Source organism: Nerophis ophidion, linkage group LG09 (genome assembly GCF_033978795.1).
Source record: "Nerophis ophidion isolate RoL-2023_Sa linkage group LG09, RoL_Noph_v1.0, whole genome shotgun sequence".
Lineage (NCBI taxonomy): Eukaryota > Metazoa > Chordata > Actinopteri > Syngnathiformes > Syngnathidae > Nerophis > Nerophis ophidion.
The window spans coordinates 443,657-462,641 of NC_084619.1; the positions used below are offsets into that span (position 1 = coordinate 443,657).

The 18,985-nt window shown below is 40.4% G+C and overlaps 1 protein-coding gene across 4 annotated transcripts in view; it reads right to left on the bottom strand.

Moving 5' to 3' along the window:
* Nucleotides 1-857: 857 nt before the first annotated feature.
* Nucleotides 858-18,985, bottom strand: part of LOC133558873 (actin-binding LIM protein 1-like) — a 53,503-nt gene continuing 35,375 nt past the window's right edge. Inside the window, exons 12-19 of one of the 4 annotated variants that reach the window (XM_061910010.1) lie at nucleotides 17,230-17,315; nucleotides 17,030-17,153; nucleotides 16,896-16,957; nucleotides 13,624-13,684; nucleotides 11,027-11,034; nucleotides 10,438-10,512; nucleotides 3,206-3,286; nucleotides 858-3,038 (exon numbers count right to left, since the gene is read on the bottom strand). In XM_061910010.1, coding sequence (XP_061765994.1) covers nucleotides 2,925-3,038; nucleotides 3,206-3,286; nucleotides 10,438-10,512; nucleotides 11,027-11,034; nucleotides 13,624-13,684; nucleotides 16,896-16,957; nucleotides 17,030-17,153; nucleotides 17,230-17,315 — 611 coding nt within the window. In that variant the 3' untranslated portion in view covers nucleotides 858-2,924. Of the gene's footprint in view, nucleotides 3,039-3,205; nucleotides 3,287-10,437; nucleotides 10,513-10,556; nucleotides 11,035-13,623; nucleotides 13,685-16,895; nucleotides 16,958-17,029; nucleotides 17,154-17,229; nucleotides 17,316-18,985 lie in introns of those variants that run through there. The other 3 variants (XR_009808046.1, XR_009808048.1, XM_061910009.1) reach the window with 3 other exon arrangements.

Below are 18,985 nucleotides of genomic sequence, written 5' to 3' on the forward strand. Positions count from 1 at the left end.
GATTGAACTTCCACAGTATCATGTTAGACCCGCTCGACATCCATTGCTTTCCTCCTCTCTAAGGTTCTCATAGTCATTATTGTCACCGACGTCCCACTGGGTCATTATTGTCACCGATGTCCCACTGGGTGTGAGTTTTCCTTGCCCTTATGTGGGCCTACCGAGGATGTTGTGGTGGTTTGTGCAGCCCTTTGAGACACTAGTGATTTAGGGCTATATAAGTAAACATTGATTGATTGATATATATATATATATACATATATATATATATATATATAAATAATGATGCATGGGTTGTACTTGTATAGCGCCTTTCTACCTTCAAGGTACTCAAAGCGCTTTGACACTACTTCCACATTTACCCATTCACACACTGATGAAGGGAGCTGCCATGCAAGGCGCTAACCAGCACCCATCAGGAGCAAGAGTGAAGTGTCTTGCTCAGGACACAACGGACGTGACGAGGTTGGTACTGGATGGGCATTGAACCAGTGACCCTCGGGTTGCGCACGGCCACTGCGCCACGCCGTCCCAATATATATATTAATATATATATATATATATGTATATATGTATATATACATATATATATATATATATACATATATATATATATATATATATATATATATATATATATATATGTATATATATATATATATATATGTATGTTTCACAGTTTCAAGCGGTGTAAAAAAATCAATAAAAACGAGTTTGACATGCCTGCCCTAAATAGTCAGCGTGCATGTATGAGACTTTCTGATTGGCTGCCCTGCAGTCCCCCAGTGTAAGAAGTCCACCTGATGGAGAAACACAGTGATAACAGAAAAGAGGCAGTGACTGGCTTGTCTGTATCCTATGGTTTGTGGTGTTTAAAGCTTTATTGGCTTACTTTTCCATACAACAAACGGCAGTGTGGCTTTTCATTTATAAAACATTTCTTTCAAATACAGGTGGGCGTACATGAGCTGTAGTATCGATTTGCCTGTTACTGTACATATATTGGGTATGGCATTGAAATGTTTTGAGTTATACTTCTAATACATGTAAAGAGTAATTGGTAAGTGTTGGAGAAAGCCTGAGAAGAGTGACACCGTGGGCCTGATTTACTAAGATCCAAATACCACGCGGTAAAGGGCGTGTGCAATCTATAAAATAGTGTGTACTATTAGTGGGCGTGTTGCTTGCGAATTGCTAAGACTGCTTGTGCATTCAAAAATGATTTTGCGTGTACTATACGGGGCATCACGACAGAGTCACTCTCATTTACTGCACATTCACGTCATTATGCTTTCACCTGCGGCGTTTTGTTATATTTTTAAACATGCAGAAAACATCTACCACTTTTTATGGGCATTTTAGAAGCAGCTGTGAAGTGCATCTACATTGGCACCACTTTTCTTTTAGTATTTTTTTTGCCAAAAGTGGGCTCGTTGGAGAAAGGCAGCAAATATTCCACTCCAGACCTTCAAAAAAATGCATACTTCAAGAAGTTGTTTTTTGTATAAGAAATATTTTAACAATATGTATATGAATGTTGTCTGTCTGTATGTGTTGGCCATGCGATGAGGTGTCGATTTGCCTTCTGCCCGAATGCAGCTGAGAAAGGCCCCAGCAACCCCCCGCAACCCTAAAAGGGACAAGCGGTAGAAAATGGATGAATGTCATTAAAAGAAAAAATTAAATGACACCAAAACACATAATCAGCCCCTTAAGTTATAAAGTTAAAGTACCACTGACAGTCACACACACACTAGGTGTGGTGAAATTACCTTCTGCATTTGACCCATCCCCTTCTGCTCAGTGAGCAGCAGCGGCGGCCACGCTCGGGAATCATTTCGGTGATTTCACCCCCAATTCAAACCATTGATGCTGAGTGCCAAGCAGGGAGGTAATGGGTCCCATTTTTATAGTGTTTGGTATAACTCGGCCAGGGTTTGAACTCACAAACCCACCGATCTCAGGGCGGACACTATAACCACAAGGCCACTGAGCAGGCCTTATGTCCTCTAGCAGCTATAAAATTGTTGCTGAAAGGACAAAATGTTGACACATGTAGGATGTATACAGGGTTCTAGTCCGTCTATCGCCTGAGCACTGATCCTGCAGCCAACTGATCAGTTTGCACGTCCTTCTGACATGTGCTGAATAAAACACAAAATAGTGTTCACAAAACGGTGATGAGTGTTGATAAATCACATTGCGTGTGCTAAATAATTGTATTTGTCTCTTCTCCTCCCAGTATTGTGGGTGTTTTAATGCTCAGCATATATTCTTTTGCTCACTTAACACACGCAATTCACTTTGCACACATCTCGTAGATCAGCTTTGCTTGTGCTATTAAGTTTGCACGTGTTTTAAGTACACACATACCTTAAGTAAATCAGGCCCTACATGTACAGTCTTAGTGAAGATGCTTGGATTGTTCATTAGATGCAGTAAACTGTTTTTGAGTCAGGTGACTGCCTTCCCAGTGTCGGTGTGCGTGTTTTTTATTTTGTATTTTGAATATAATATTCAAAGACTCACTGAGCCGATCGATGCAAACTTTGGACTGAATCTATTCCAGTCCAAGCAAAGGAAAGCAGACATATGTTCAAGACTACAAGGCTGTAGGTTCTACTGCACTTACAAATATCCACAGGAGTCAAATCAATAAATTGCAGGAAGAAACAAGCATAAAAGAGATCGAAGCGATTCCAGCAAAAAGAAGAAGAAAAAAGCAGCATCAACATAAATATATGATCCTGTTTATCTTTCATTGTGTGTCATTGTTGAACATGAGACCAATTTGCATTTATGTGCAAGTCGAACCTCTTGATCATGTCAGAAGTTAAAAAAAAAAAAGACAGAAGAAAAGGTAACAAAGCAAAGCCTAACATGTGTAGATAATTGTTGTTGTCTTGTGGGTATGAAGCATGCCGCTAGAAGAGCTTGGCCTTCTTTTTCATGTCGTTGCGTTTCCACAGGGGAAGCCTGTCAAACTCCTGGATCTCCATTCCAAAGATGTCAAAGAAGGTTTCGGGTGCTAAGTGGCGCTACAATCAAGAACACAGGTAGGTAGAGAAGAAAAAAAAAAAAAGGATGGGGGGGTTAGCACCAAACACTTCCAAATGGTCTTTGCAGAAATGACAAGAAGCAATGGATACTGAACGTTCCTTGCTACTGTTCTACTTGAAAACTCCAGCAATCAACAAACTGATACCTCCAGTCTGGTTCTGTCCACATCTCTGGGCAGTCTAGCTCTCCCTCTACTGGTAATCATGAGCATTTCATAGGGATACACCTTCAAAAAGGAGACACTCGTCAATGCACAGGGTCACACACCTGAGTCAGCATTTTTTGTCACGCGGTAGAAGTTAGACCTATGGAGATGTGATCGTAACTGTGAGAGTGGGAACGCTGGGGAGGAGAACAGGTATGTGGCAGGAGGTTGGCTGAGAGTGAAAGCACTTTGTTTAGTTTGTTGGGGAAAATGCTGGCTGGGTTCTATAGTGTGCAGACTCTTTTACATGCAGTAGACCCAGAAAGGGACAGGAAGACAGTTGGGCAATCAGTAAAGCGCTGGAACACTGAGGTGCTTTTCTTACAAACCCCGTTTCCATATGAGTTGGGAAATTGTGTTAGATGTAAATATAAACGGAATATAATGATTTGCAAATCATTTTCAACCCATATTCAGTTGAATATGCTACAAAGACAACATGTTTGATGTTGAAACTGATAAACATTTTTTTTTTTTTGCAAATAATCATTACCTTTAGAATTTGATGCCAGCAACACCTGACAAAGAAGTTGGGAAAGGTGGCAATAAATACTGATAAAGTTGAGGAATGCTCATCAAACACCTATTTGGAACATCCCACAGGTGTGCAGGCTAATTGGGAACAGGTGGGTGCCATGATTGGGTATAAAAGCAGCTTCCATGAAATGCTAAGTAATTCACAAACAAAGATGGGGCGAAGGTCACCAATTTGTAACCAAATTGTCGAACAGTTTTAGAACAACATTTCTCAATGAGCTATTGCAAGGAATTTAGGGATTTTACCATCTACGGTCCGTAAAATCCTCAAAAAGTTCAGAGAATCTGGAAAAATCACTGCACGTAAGCGATGATGTTACGGACTTTTGGTCCCTCAGGCGGTAACGCATCAAAAACCGACATCAGTGTGTAAAGGATATCACTACATCTCCCGTCCAAAGGCAAAACCCAGTAACTAAATTTTGGTCAAAACTGAGCTGATAATAATTTTGGAGTTACTAGGTGATATGCTTTACATTAGTGTATGCGATATTGTAATGTGTTTCGTAAGTAAGCTGTTACGCGCATGGCAGGACCTAGCAACTACCGCGTAGATACAACAGAAAAACCTAGTATCTCAAGGGTATCTCTAGAAGTGAGTTACTAGGTTCTGCTTTTGGACAGGAGACATGGGCTCACACTTCATAAAACCACTGTCAGTAACTACAGTTGGTTGCTACATCTGTAAGTGCAAGTTAAATCTCTACTATGCAAAGCAAAACCCATTAATCAACAACACCATGGAACGCTGCTGGCTTCACTGGGCCCGAGCTCATCTAAGATGGACTGATGCAAAGTGGAAAAGTGTTCTGTGGTCTGACGAGTCCACATTTCAAATTATATTTGGAAACTGTGGACGTAGTGTCTTCCGGAACAAAGAGGAAAATAACCATCCGGATTGTTATAGGCGCAAAGTTCAAAAGCCAGCATCTGTGATGTATGGGGGTGTATTAGTGCCCAAGGCATGGGTAACTTACACATCTGTGAAGGCACCATTAATGCTGAATGTTCCATACAGGTTTTGAAGCAACATTTGTTGTCATCCAAGTAACGTTATAATGGACGCCCCTGCTTATTTCAGCAAGACAATGTCAAGCCACATGTTAAAACAGCGTGGTTTCGTTGTAAAAGAGTGCGGGTACTCTCCTGCCTGCCTGCAGTCCAGACCTGTCTCCCATCGAAAATGTGTGGCGCATTATGAAGTGTAAAATACGACAGTGGAGACCCCGGACTGTTGAACGACTGAAGCTCTACATAAAACAAGAATGAGAAAGAATTCCACTTTCAAAGCTTCAACAATTAGTTTCCTCAGTTCCTAAACGTTTTTTGAATGTTGTTAAAAGAAAAGGTGATGTAACACAGTGGTGAACATGCCCTTTCCCAACTACTTTGGCACGTGTTGCAGCCATGAAATTCTAAGGTAATTATTATTTGCAAAAAAAATTAAGTTCATGAGTTCGAACATCAAATATCTTGTCATTGTAGTGCATTCAATTGAATATGGGTTGAAAAGGATTTGCAAATCATTGTATTCCGTTTATATTTACATCTAACACAATTTCCCAACTCATATGGAAACGGGGTTTGTAAAAAAAAAAACTAATTCCATCCGTACAACAATTCCGGTTGATGTGCTTGTAAAGCCTCCAACCCACTCATATGCACACAGTTGTGTGTACTCCATAACAGTGTTTTTCAACCTTTTTTCAGCCAAGGCACATTTTTTTTTGAAAAAATGCAGAGGCACCCTACTAGCAGAAAACATAAAAAAAATGAAACCCAGTAGCCGATATTGACAGTAAAAAGTCGTTCTCGCAATTGTTGGATATGAATTCAAACCATAACCAAGCATGCATTAATATAGCTCTTGTCTCAAAGTAGGTGTACTGTCACGACCTGTCACATCACACCATGACTTATTTCGATTTTTTTTCCTGTCTTCCTGTGTGCTGTGTTTTAGTTCTTGTCTTGCGCTCCTATTTTGTTGTTGATTGTCATGTCATGTACGGATGTACTTTGTGGATGCCGTCTGCTGCTCCACACGCTGTAAGTCTTTGCTGTCGTCCAGCATTCTGTTTTTGTTTACTTTGCAGCCAGTTCAGTTTTAGTTCAGTTTTGCATAGCCATCCCTAAGCTCCAATGCCTTTTGTTTATGTTTGGTTTAAGCATTAGATATCTTTTTACCTTCACTATGCCTCCCGCTGTCGTCTGCATATTGTGATCATGACATCTACAAAGCAATTAGCTACCTGATGCCACCTACTGATATGGATGATTATTACACGGTTACTCTGCCGCGCTCTAGACAGCACAGGCACTCAACAACGGAAAATTATTTGCGGATTATAATTACTGGTTTGCAAAATCAATTTTGAACCCATCATCTCCCATAGCACACCAGACCCCACACCAGTGTGCCGCAGCACAGTGGTTGAAAAACACTGCTCTACAATACAGCACTTAGTGATATGAGTGGTTGGGATGGACGGTTGGATTCTTCTCTGTATGCCGCATACAGTATCCAGCCACTGGACGTCACAGCTATGTGCGGATGAACATGAAGAAGCCAGCATGCTAAGCACTGGAGTTACTGCAGCTCCTAAAGCAGCGTGCTAAATCTGGAACTTGAGTCCTCAAATTTAGTGCTTTTGCTCTATGGGGAGCTTAAATCACCTCCAGTATACTGTGTGTGGGGTAAACATTATTGCATTATGTTAGTGTTAGGACAGTTGAGATTGACCTTTTAAGGTATTTTGTTTTGGTGTCGGCTAGCTGTATATATTTGTATACACGGTGTATCAACACAAGTATTGGGACACATTGCCAATGCACTTGTAATTTGTTGTCCCATTTCCTGTTTGCCACTACTTCCATCTGAACGCTGGTTCCCTCACCTGTCCGTGATTGGCAATCAGGAAATCTATTTTCATGATCATTGTGCTTTTCTACTATGCACTTTGCTGATGCATTATTATTTATTTATTTTTTAAATACATTGAACCTGCACTTGGGCTGCCATCTCTGCATCCTGGGGTCCAGGCCAACAACAATCAACATCAAAATGTAACACCCACCCATTGTTTTTCGAACAATGCCGAGCACCCACGTGGGATTAATGGCAACTTTCAATCTTTAAAATAATTTTTGAAAAATCAATCTTGTTGTAGTTCATTTTGTGGCGAGTTTGGTCCATTTTACAAAATAATAAAGCCACACATCATATGGGATACTAACTTTTTTTTTAATACACACACACCCACTGGCAGAAGTGTAGATTGGCGCCTATGCCCTCGATAACTAGTTAGAGCACATGTGCTTTAGGAATACCATCAAATATTAGTTCACTTTTTGCTCTCTTAGTGGCAGTGTGGCAAAGATAAGGAAAGCCATCATCATTGAAGTGAAAATGAACATCGTAAAAAGCACAGATGTTCACCAATGTTAGCTGTCATTTTGGTGGCAACTGCTTGACTGTTGCGACCATCATTAAAGGCCTACTGAAATGAGATTTTCTTATTCAAACGGGGATAGCAGGTCCATTCTATGTGTCATACTTGATCATTTCGCGATATTGCCATATTTTTGCTGAAAGGATTTAGTAGAGAACACCCACGATAAAGTTTGCAACTTTTGGTCGCTAACTTTTGAGCGAGGATGAAAGATTCGTGGATGAGACTAGTGAGAGTGAAGGACTAGAAAAAAAAAAAGAAAAAAAAGGCGAGGACAGTGGGAGTGATTCAGATGTTGTTAGACACATTTACTGGGATAATTCTGGAAAATCCCTTATCCGCTTATTGTATTACTAGTGTTTTAGTGAGATTATATGGTACCTGAAAGTCGGAGGGGTGTGGCCACGGGTGTGGTGACCGCCAATGTCTCCGGTGGGAGGAGGTAATAGTCCGCAGCAGCTGCAGGAAAACGCAAGCTCCGCCCATAACTACGGCAAGAGCTGACTTATTACCACAATTTTCTCACTGAAACCTACCGGTTGACATGTGGTCGGGAACCATGTTCGCTTGACTGCTCTGTTCCATAGTAAAGCTTCAACTTCAGGAATTTTAAACAAGGAAACACCGGCTGTGTTTGTGTTGCTAAAGGCAGCTGCAATACACCGCTTCCCACCTACATCTTTCTTCTTTGACGTCTCCATTATTAATTGAACAAATTGCAAAAGATTCAGCAACACAGATGTCCAGAATACTGTGTAATAATGCGATTAAAGCAGACTACTTATAACTTGGATCGGGCTGGATAAAAATGTCCGCCACAACCCGAGACGTCAAACGCCCGAGTCATCATACCGCAACGTTTTCAACAGGACACTTCGCTGGAAATTTAAAATTGCAATTTAGTAAACTAAAAAGGCCGTATTGGCATGTGTTGCAATGTTAATATTTCATCATTGATATATAAACTATCAGACTGCGTGGTCGGTAGTAGTGGGTTTCAGTAGGCCTTTAAGGATAAAGATTTTTGAGCATTTTAAAGGATATTTTCCAACGTAAGTAACAGTAACAACTCAAACTAAGCAGGGTATTGCTTTCATTATCTAGATGGAAGTGTTGCTCGTGCTTTGGATGGAAGTGTACGCCATGAAGCTTGCACGTGTTTTAATACACTCAACTCTTAAGTAGATAATAAACGTGATTGCAGAAATGTGAAGAGTTTACTCAGATTTGTGAGATACTACACACTGTCAAAATATAGGAGAAAATAACTCGATTTTAGTAAAAACCACTAAAAACGATTGAAATTAACTCGCATTCAACTTGCAACCCTAAAATTAAGCATCGTCGAGATCGAGTCTCTAGACAATATGTTCTATGTGGAGGAAAAAACACAATAGCTTATTTTAATAGTTATTTTCTCAATTTTAAAACTAGAATGGACAAAATATAAATTCTAAATTTAGGATTAGTCAATGACTAGAAATAAGTAAATAGCTCCTAAAACTGGGAACATTGAGAAAAAAAATGGCACATATTTTGCAATGCACATGATAAGAGGTGAAATGGAAAAAGGTCAACTCATATTTGTATAGTATTCCAAATTAACTAAGGTTTTATCGACTGGGTTGGTTTGCCACAGTGTTTGATTTTCTAATGACATTGCTTTTTATTTTTGTAAAAAAAGACATTGCAGAAGCATTTATTTGAAAAGCGAATGTCTTCATCCCGGTCTTCTACACTTTCTTCATTTGAACGAAGACCTAGTTTCAGCACAAATGGGAGAATTCTGCATGTTTCCTGATCTGCATGACCTAGTGCACATTTCCAGGGTATAAACTGGCATCATTACCCTGAACTTTACTGTGTGGTTAACATGTTTATCTAACATGAGGTTAATTGGAGGAGTCTAAAATGCACAAAGGTGTGAACATTTAGTGTCTACAGCGGGGCAAAAAAGTATTTAGTCAGCCAACGAATGTGCAAGTTCTCCCACTTAAAATGATGACAGAGGTCTGTAATTTTCATCAGAGGTACACTTCAACTGTGAGAGACAGAATGTGAAAAAAAATCCAGGAATTCACATAGTAGGAATTTTAAAGATTTTATTTGTAAATTATGGTGGAAAATAAGTATTTGGACAACCATTCAAAGCTCTCAATGATGGAAGGAGGTTTTGGCTCAAAATCTCACGATACATGGCCCAATTCATTCTTTCCTTAACACGGATCAATCGTCCTGTCCCCTTAGCAGAAAAACAGCCCCAAAGCATGATGTTTCCACCCCCATGCTTCACAGTAGGTATAGTGTTCTTGGGATGCAACTCAGTATTCTTCTTCCTCCAAACACCACGAGTTGAGTTTATACCAAAAAGTTATATTTTGGTTTCATCTGACCACATGACATTCTCCCAATCCTATGCTGTATCATCCATGTATCCATTTTGGTATAAACTCAACTCCTCGTGTTTGGAGGAAGAAGAATACTGAGTTGCATTCCAAGAACACCATACCTAGTGTGAAGCATGGGGGTGGAAACATCATGCTTTGGGGCTGTTTTTCTGCTAAGGGGACAGGACGATTGATCCGTGTTAAGGAAAGAATGAATGAGGCCATGTATCGTGAGATTATGAGCCCAAACCTCCTTCCATCAGTGAGAGCTTTAAATTGGTTGATCAAATACTTATTTTCCACCATAATTTACAAATAAAATCTTTGAAATTCCTACAATGTGAATTCCTGGATTTTTTTTTCACATTCTGTCTCTCACAGTTGAAGTGTACCTATGATGAAAATTACAGACCTCTTTCATCATTTTAAGTGGGAGAACTTGCACAATCGGTGGCTGACTAAATACTTTTTTGCCCAACTGTATATACTGTATGCATTTGCCCGGCAACCGGTCCATGGTGTACCACAACACGAGTCAGCTGGGATAGGCTCCAGTTCACCTGTGACATTGGACAGGCTAAGGAATGCATGTGTGCCCTGGCAACGTGGCGACACATGCGATTGCAAAAAAAACCTTATTTTCATCTTAAATTCCTTGTTTTGGACAATAATTCTAAAACTAATGAGGCCTGTGTAAAGAATCAGAGTTAATATGGGGTCTGACTGACGAACTGCCAAAGTGGTGTGTCTCAATACGTTTGTCCATATAGTATCAGTACAAAAAGAAGAAGATACTTGCTTTGGGCTCCAACATATTAGGCATAGATACTCCCCTGTCCATCCTTGCAAGTGCTGCACGGCCATCCTTAATGTGCTAAAGAATAGAACATACACAAATATAATATAGTGGGAGGGGACTGCAGGGTTAATGGTATGAGTATGTCGTCCTTTTATGAAGTGGGCACACTAAGCTATCACTGGATGGAGCGAGGAGCTTCACTATATATATATATAGTCTTTATGATGGGCAGCTGCCGGTAAAGTGTATGTTTATGTGTCCCTCAGGTGAATTTGGAAATTATATTTGTCGATATGACGTTTAGCTTGGGTCATGATGACATTGGTATACAGACAAACAAAACCAGACATGAGCTGGCGCTTGCACGTCGCACATGGAGCACAGTTGCTCAGCTACCGGGCAGTGCACCGCCAATGACTGCGTGCCCTGGTAGGTGACATCTAGACCACATACGGCAACATGTCCGGCGACGATGCAAGCGTGTCGCACAAGTGGACGGTGTGCATACAGGACGAGGTGCCTACTGCAAGCAAATGTGTGGCTCAAGCTGAGGAAGCATGCCATGTGAAAAAGCAGATGAGGGACATACCTGAAACTCTGCAGGACAAAATGGGACAGAAAATGAGACTCACAGTTAATGGTTTTGCTTTCACATCTCCTGACAGGCTACCAGCTACAGTACAGTGCAACCAGAAAGTATTCACAGCGCTTCGCTCTTTCCACATCGTGTTATGTTACAGCCTTATTCTGAAATGTAATACATTTTTTTTGTCCTCAAAATTCTACAGCGCCAATTTGAAAAGTTTATATTTTGCAAATGTATTAAAAAAATGTTTAGAGTTAAAGTACCAATGATTGTCTCACTCACACTGGGTGTGGTGAAATGTGTCCTCTGCAATTGATCCATCCCCTTGTTCACCTCCTGGGAGGTGAGGGGAGCAGTGGACAGCAGCGGTGCCGCGCCCGGGAATCATTTTTGGTGATTTTACCTCCAATTCCAACCCTTGATGCTGAGTGTCAAGCAGGGGGGTATGGCGTCCCATTTTTATAGTCTTTGGTATGACTCATCCGGGGTTTGAACTCACGACCTACCGAACTCAGGGCAGACACTCTAACCACTAGGCCAGTGGTTCTCAACCTTTTTTCAGTGATGTACCCCCTGTGAACAATTTTTTTTAATTCAAGTACCCCCTAATCAGAGCAAAGAATTTTTGGTTGAAAAAAAGAGATGAAGAAGTAAAACACAGCACTATGTCATCAGTTTCTGATTTATTAAATTGTATAACAGTGCAAAATATTGCTCATTTGTAGTGGTCTTTATTGAACTATTTGGAAAAAATGATATATAAAAATAACTAAAAACTTGTTGAAAAATAAACAAGTGATTCAATTATAAATAAAGATTTCTACACATAGAAGTAATCATCAACTTAAAGTGCCCTCTTTGGGGATTGTAATAGAGATCCATCTGGATTCATGAACTTAATTCTTCACAAAAAAAGAAATCTTTAACATCAATATTTTAAAAATCTAGCTGTCAACACTGAATATTGCATTGTTGTATTTTTTGTTCACAGTTTATGAACTTACATTTGTATTTTGTTGAAGTATTATTCAATAAATGTATTTATAAAGGATTTTTTAATTGTTATCTTAGAATATTTTTTTAAAAATTCACGTACCCCTTGGCATACCTTCAAGTACCCCCCGGGGTACGTGTATCCCCATTTGAGAACCACTACACTACGCCACAGAGTAGGACAACTAGGCCACTGAGTAGGACAACTATGCCACTGAGTAGGCTTAAATGCATGTACATAAGTATTTACAACCTTTGCACAATACTTTGTTGCACTTTGAAAGCAATTACAGCCTCAAGTCTTTTTGAGTACGATGCCACGAGCAGGGCACACCCATCTTTGGCCCATTCCTTTTTGCAGCACTTCTTAAGCTTCATCAGATTGGATGAGAATTGTTGGTTTTCATCCAGGATGTCTCTGTACATTATTGCATTTATTTTTCCCTTTATCCTGACTCGTCTCTTAGAACCTGCCGTTGAATAACATCCCCACACCATGATGCTGGCACCATCTTTTCGGTGGTCACTCGAAACGTACAAAGGATGCCTGTGCATGACCTTGTTTAAGGTGGGGAGACTGGCGCTACTTGGTTTTCTTCAAACATGACGTCTGACATTCTCACCAAAGTGTTCAATTTTTGTTTCATCAGACCAGAGAATTGTGTTTCCCATGATCTGAGAGTCTTTCAGGTGCATTTGGGCACATTTTTACTAAGAAATGGCTTCCGTCCGGCCACTCTACTATACAGGCCTCATTAGTGGATTGCTGCAGAGATGGTTGTCCTTCTGAAAGGTTCTCCTCTCTCCACAGAAAAATGCTGCAGCTCTGACCATCGGGTTTTGGTCAAATCTCTGACTAGACCAAGATGAAAGCAGCAAAGTACAGAGACATCCTGGATGAAAAGCACTGCTTCCAATCCAACCATAAGGAGTTTTAGAGGTGATAAAAGGAGGAGTGGGTGAAACTGCCCAAAGATAGATGTGCCAAGTTTGTAGCATCTTATTAAAAACGACTTGAGGCGGTAATTGCTGCCAAAGGTGCATCAACAAAGTATTGAGCAAAGTCTGTGAATGCTAATGTACATGTGATTTTTTTTGTACATTTCACATTGTGATAATTATGTATTATGTGTAGAAATTTAAGGACAAAAATGGATGTATCTTATTATGGAATAAAGCTGTAACTTAACAAACGGAGGACACAACGTCCACAGTTTCCAAAAACACTTTGAAATGTGGACTCGTCAGACCACAGAACACTTTTCCACTCAGGCCCAGCGAAGCCAACTGCGTTTCTGGGTGTTATTGATAAATGGCTTTCGCGTTGCATAGTAAAGTGTTGACTTGCACTTACAGATGTAGCGATGAACTGTAGTTACTGACAGTGGTTTTCTGGAGTGTTCCTGAGCCCACTGGCTCACGTGGAAAAAGTGAAGCACTGTGAATACTTTCCAAACGCACTGTAAATTTTACAGCACTTTTCTCCGCGATGACACATTATGCAGGTAATTAAAATATGCATGCTGTCTCCACATAAAGCTATCAAGACCAAGTTTAAATACTAAGCGGAAACGTTCTCGTCATAATGTTTTGTTGGCAGTGCTCACCTCTGCTTCCTCCACACATGTCACCGTAGCTGTTGTACTGTGTGAAGTCTGTTGACTGGGGCTGTGGGGCAAGGATCATAACTTACTATGGTGAAAAATGTATTACTGTGTTGCAAAAACTATTTGAAAACCTCCCCCCCAAAAAACCAAAGAGGTTAGAGCTGAACAAGAGTAAAGCCTGGTGTATACTGTCGCGTCGCGTAGCTTGCGTAGAAGACGACGTCATCCTTCTTCCCCCTACATAGCCTTCCGCGTAGCCTACGCGCACCTCCCAAAAATTCTAAATTCACGTCGTTGGGGACACAGAAGGCATGACTGTAATTAGTAAATTTTTGCCAAGGAGGGTCCCTGTACACAGGCGAGCAGACTTTGTGCTTGAAATGCACAAATTATTGTACGAAATGAAACAACAGTGTCTAAACAATTCCATGACAACGGATATTGTGTAATTAATATCTCGGTGCGATCTAAAAACAATTACTGAATGTGTCTTTTTTTAGCGTATTGTGTTGTTGTTGCTTTCAGAAAAAGTCACAAAGAACAACACTCTTTTTAACTTTTATTGTCAATCTTGTGCTAACAACAGGTTCAATTCCGACGAATATTCTTTCTCATGCACACTATTTTCTTTCCTCTCACACACAACACTTCTCATTCAGGCATGGTATACTTAGAAACATTTAAATACTCTGAACATGACCATACAGATTAACACCAGCACATGGTTAAGTTACAGTAGCTATTTAACAGTTGTGTTTATTTACAATTACATGTTAGCTCTCTGTTGCCCTATGTCCCAAACGGCCGAATAGCGTTGCAGGTAATATCAGCGTCCTCTGCCGCGAGTTTTTCAGAAGTTGCACAGTCCATCTTCACAAAAGTATTTTCCTCTGGTTAATAAGTTAAACCTCCAATATAAGTAAACTGATGATTCTGAATGTTAAGTTCCAGTGTTAATGTTGTGGTTGGGTGGTTGACGTCACTCGGCATAGGAAGAAAACACAGTACTACTCAACAACAGCTGCAGTTGCTCCTTCTGGAGACACTGCCCCTTAGTGTTTTGGAAGGGAATTACAAATATGGCACTACTTTCCACAGAACAACTATAAATGAAATCAAACGAGACACCATCGGTCTGGGGGGGGCGCAAGCTACGCAACGCGAAAGTATAACAATAGCGAGGGAACAATTGCAATTAACTAAAACTTAAAGGAGAAAAAAAAACCACTGAAATCCGATATTGTGCTGTACAAAAGTTTTAGGTGTGCACTTGTTTGAATATTTTAACCTCCTGAGACCTTCCAAACATTTCAGGTGAACACAATAGTCATTGGTCAGTGCATCACAGATTAAAAAATGTAACAAGTTATTTAAATAATGACATCTATTTTGATATTACCAAGGGTCTATTCTGTATTGAAGCTGCTTTACCCGCATGACATCGCACATGGCACACTATTGGTTGATGGTTTACCAGTCACAGAGCGCTGCGTTCTCTGTCCTGGCAGCTGATAGGCTCAGCCACTTAGAGCCTCCATGTACACTCTGCTGCTTGTGTTTGATCCTTTGTTTTTCAGAAAACATTTAGTTTTCTTATCTTCCTCACGTTATGCGTATTCTAAGGCCTGCTGCACAGAATCTAAGCCCCAGAGGAAGCTGCTTATACCATCTGAAAAAATGTGAACCTTTTCCTAGCTTAGCTACGAGCTTCTATCAGTTGCCATTAAAAGATCAATGAATTTTCGAAAACTATGTAAACAAGGAGGAAAAGAGTGTGTCACCATGAATTGATTAACGTGGACACCGACTAAAACAAATTGAAAAACTTATTCGGGTGTTACCATTTAGTGGTAAATTGTACAGAATATGTACTGTACTGTGCAATCAACTCATAAAAGTTTCAATCAATCAATCAAAAGTGTCTGAAATGAGGGTCTCCATAGCTTTGTTCCTCACTTGTGACACCGCTATCCGCCGTCATCATCACCTGCAGCCAAATCTTTTGTGTCATTATTCATGAGAAACAATATTTAGTGTCTCCATGGTTACAGTGCACATACAATCCTTATTTAAAGTCTACACTACTTTTCAAGTGCACATGCCCTCTTAGTAGATCACGTACTATTTGGGTCTTGATTGATCAGGCCCTATGTCTTAGTACATAATCCACAACATGCCCATTTTGAGTACACATATTGTCACGATCCGCTGTCCGGATCGTGTGTTATGTGGACTTTTGACTTTGTTTGAGCACTTACTTGTTTGTATTTATCACCATGGCGACTTCATTTGCTCCACCTGCACCGACTTCTGACGCACACCTGTTTATGATTATTGTTTTAGTATATATTTCGGCCTGCTACGTTAGTTCTGCCTGGATGTTTTTTTTGCTACTCGTAACGGTCACGTTTGGTATTCTGCTTTTGTATTTACGTAACTAAGTCCTGTCTTAGCTTCCGCGCGTTCGGCACGCGCTACTTTGGACACTTGGACCTCGACTCTTGCTAACCATTAGCATTTAGTTCCCGTGCGTAGGCACGTCTTTTCTTTGCCTTTTGTCAGTGTTCTTTTACTTTTTGTAAATTAAAACAAGTTCTTACCTACTATCCTGCCTGGTCCGAGTCCTGCAGCATCTGGGGGTGACAACTCGCGCATCCAAAATGCGTCCCAGACGTAACACATATTCCTATAGTTTGCACGGGCTGTTCAGCGCTTATTACTCGGATTTTAGCAGATTAGGCCCTTAGTGTTTAAGTATGTGTAAAAGGTGTCCTTTGGAGTGGAAAACAGTACTTGTACTCTTTTCTACAGTCATATTAGGTAGGCATATACTAGGCATGGATACTACAAGAAGTACTACTTACTTCTTCATAGAAAAAGGTATAGGATGCTTCTTCCCATTCCTCTTTATGTGTGTCAAATTGTCCAAATGTAAACATGTGATATTCCTGAATGTAACATGTTATGCATGTCTGGAACACAAACAATACCATACCATGCTGGCCATTTTGGGAAGACAGATTGGACAAACCCCATATTACTGGAAAGCACAGCACAGCCGGTTTTATGTGTGTCGAGTGTTTTGCATTTGCAATAACGCTGTGAAAATGTTGTCCTTTACAAATAAGGGCAAAGGTCAACTGCAGGGTCTCAGGAGGTTAAATAACTTTTCACATAAATCATCTTGAAACAGTACGGAAAAATGACTATTATTATTATTATTATTATTAGTGGCATCTTTAGCAAGCCTTCCTGTATGACTGAGGTCTCACCCGATGTAGACCATTCCTTCCATAGCCAGGCAAAGAGTTTGTTTTGCTTGGAGAAGTTGGATCTAAAAGACACAAAGTGTTTTCAATTAATCCCAACAAATCACTGAGAAGACAAGGCACCTGTTAAAATGTACCCGCATCTCCATTATTCTGCTTGGGGTCGTAGCGCTGAGCAGAGAGACTCCTCGCGTGACGCTCCCTAATCTGATCTTTTTCCATCTCCTCCCTTAGAATTAGCTTTCCCAAACCAGACTGAATCTAAGAACCAACACACATTCCAGTCAAAACAGGACAATTGATGATGTTTTTAAGGTGTTGGGTTAGGGTGGCAAACCTTGTTGAGATGTTCTTCCTGAAGCTGCTTTCGTTTCAATGTCTCCTCCTCCTCTTCTTCTCTTGATCGTCTTCTGCCTTCTGAACCTACAGGATTCAATAAGCCCCGGGGAAAAAAAATCTGTCAGGCTGGATGTATATCATGCATTAAATGTATATAGTGCAACATATTCACTGTGGAGGAAATAACTGAAAGGCGGGTGTCCACTAATTGTATGTCAATAAATGAGAAAAAAAAGACTGGATACACAAATGTGGGACAGAGTTGACAAGACAAACAAACAGGGGTACTTTTTGGAATATTTGGGTATGAAGACATGATGACTTTTGTAGCTTCAATCATTCATCCCCTGGATTTGCTGCTAACACTCAGCACAGCACAAATGTAAGACACATAGAGTACATCAGTTTGAAGTCAGTCTCAGTTATCTCTGTCCAAGTCATTTGTGGCTTTTATTACTTCCGGTACAATCACCGTACCAAACAGTGCAAGAACATAAAGAGCAAAGTTGAAAAAAGACTTGGTGGCAGAAAAATAAATCAAATATACTCTGTGTTGTGCAAGCAAAACACAAATTAACAAATAATTAAAAGGGAACTACACTTTCTTTAGGAATGATGCCCTTTATTCACAATCTTTATGTGTGTGGGAGAAGATCACACATCTTTCTCTTTTCTGTGTGTTCTAAATCATGAAAAACTGCTAGCAAGAGGCAACTAACAATGTAGCTAATGGGACTCATCTATTCCACTTATAAAGCCCTTTAAAAAAAACATCCGAAAAACCGCCAACAATGCTCAATTTACATGCGGGACCTGCATATTGAATCGAGTATTTGGCACGGCGCGGGCTGGAACCCGCTTTTCCTCGGCAGCTGGGTCTGCCAGCACTTCTGTTGGCAATGTGCCAAGACACGCCCCTGCTCACGCCCATGGAACTAATTAGAGAAAACTGCATAAAGACCAGTGGACCCAATAATCCTTTGACGGAACGTAGTTGCTCTCTTGGAGTAAGCATTTCGTCTCTGGCTTCCCTTCCTCATACTTGCTCGCTCTCTCTGTGCCCTTCCCTGTTTCCCTTGTTTGATGTCCATTTTGTCTTCCACAGCTCACTCTCTGCCTTTCGTGTTCGAGTTGTGTTTCTTGACTTCCCTCTGGATTCTGGACCATACTTGCCAACCCTCTCGAATTTTCCAGTACACTCACAAATTTCAGTGCCTCTCCCGAAAATCTCCCGGGACAACCATTCTACCAAATTTCTCCCGATTTACACCCGGACAACTTTATTGGGGGCGTGCCTTAAAGGCACTGCCTTTAGCGTCCACTTCGACCTGAAATCTATAACCCAAAACACGGTGACTGAATGGATATAGACATTTATGAACGGTCAGAGAAGCACAAGTCTGGTCACAGACCAGTATTATGGGCCACCTTGTTAAATGGAGACCCGAGGGTGTAACATATGTCGAGACAAAGATGGCTATGCTGATAGCTGCAAGAAACATCCCGTTCTCTTTTGCTGATTTTTTTCAACAAATCTGTGTGAAGGATAAGTTCCTGGATTCAGAGAATGCTCGCCAGTACTCAAATGGCAGAACAAAAGCTACTCAAATAGTGAAAGGTAAGTGTTATTTTTATTTTTTTTAAGTAAGCAGCAAGTACAGTACAGTTAGTAGAACCCCATCTCCCGAATTCGGAAGTTTCAAGGTTGGTTATTTTTAAATGAAAAAAATACTGTAAATATTACATGTTATAAT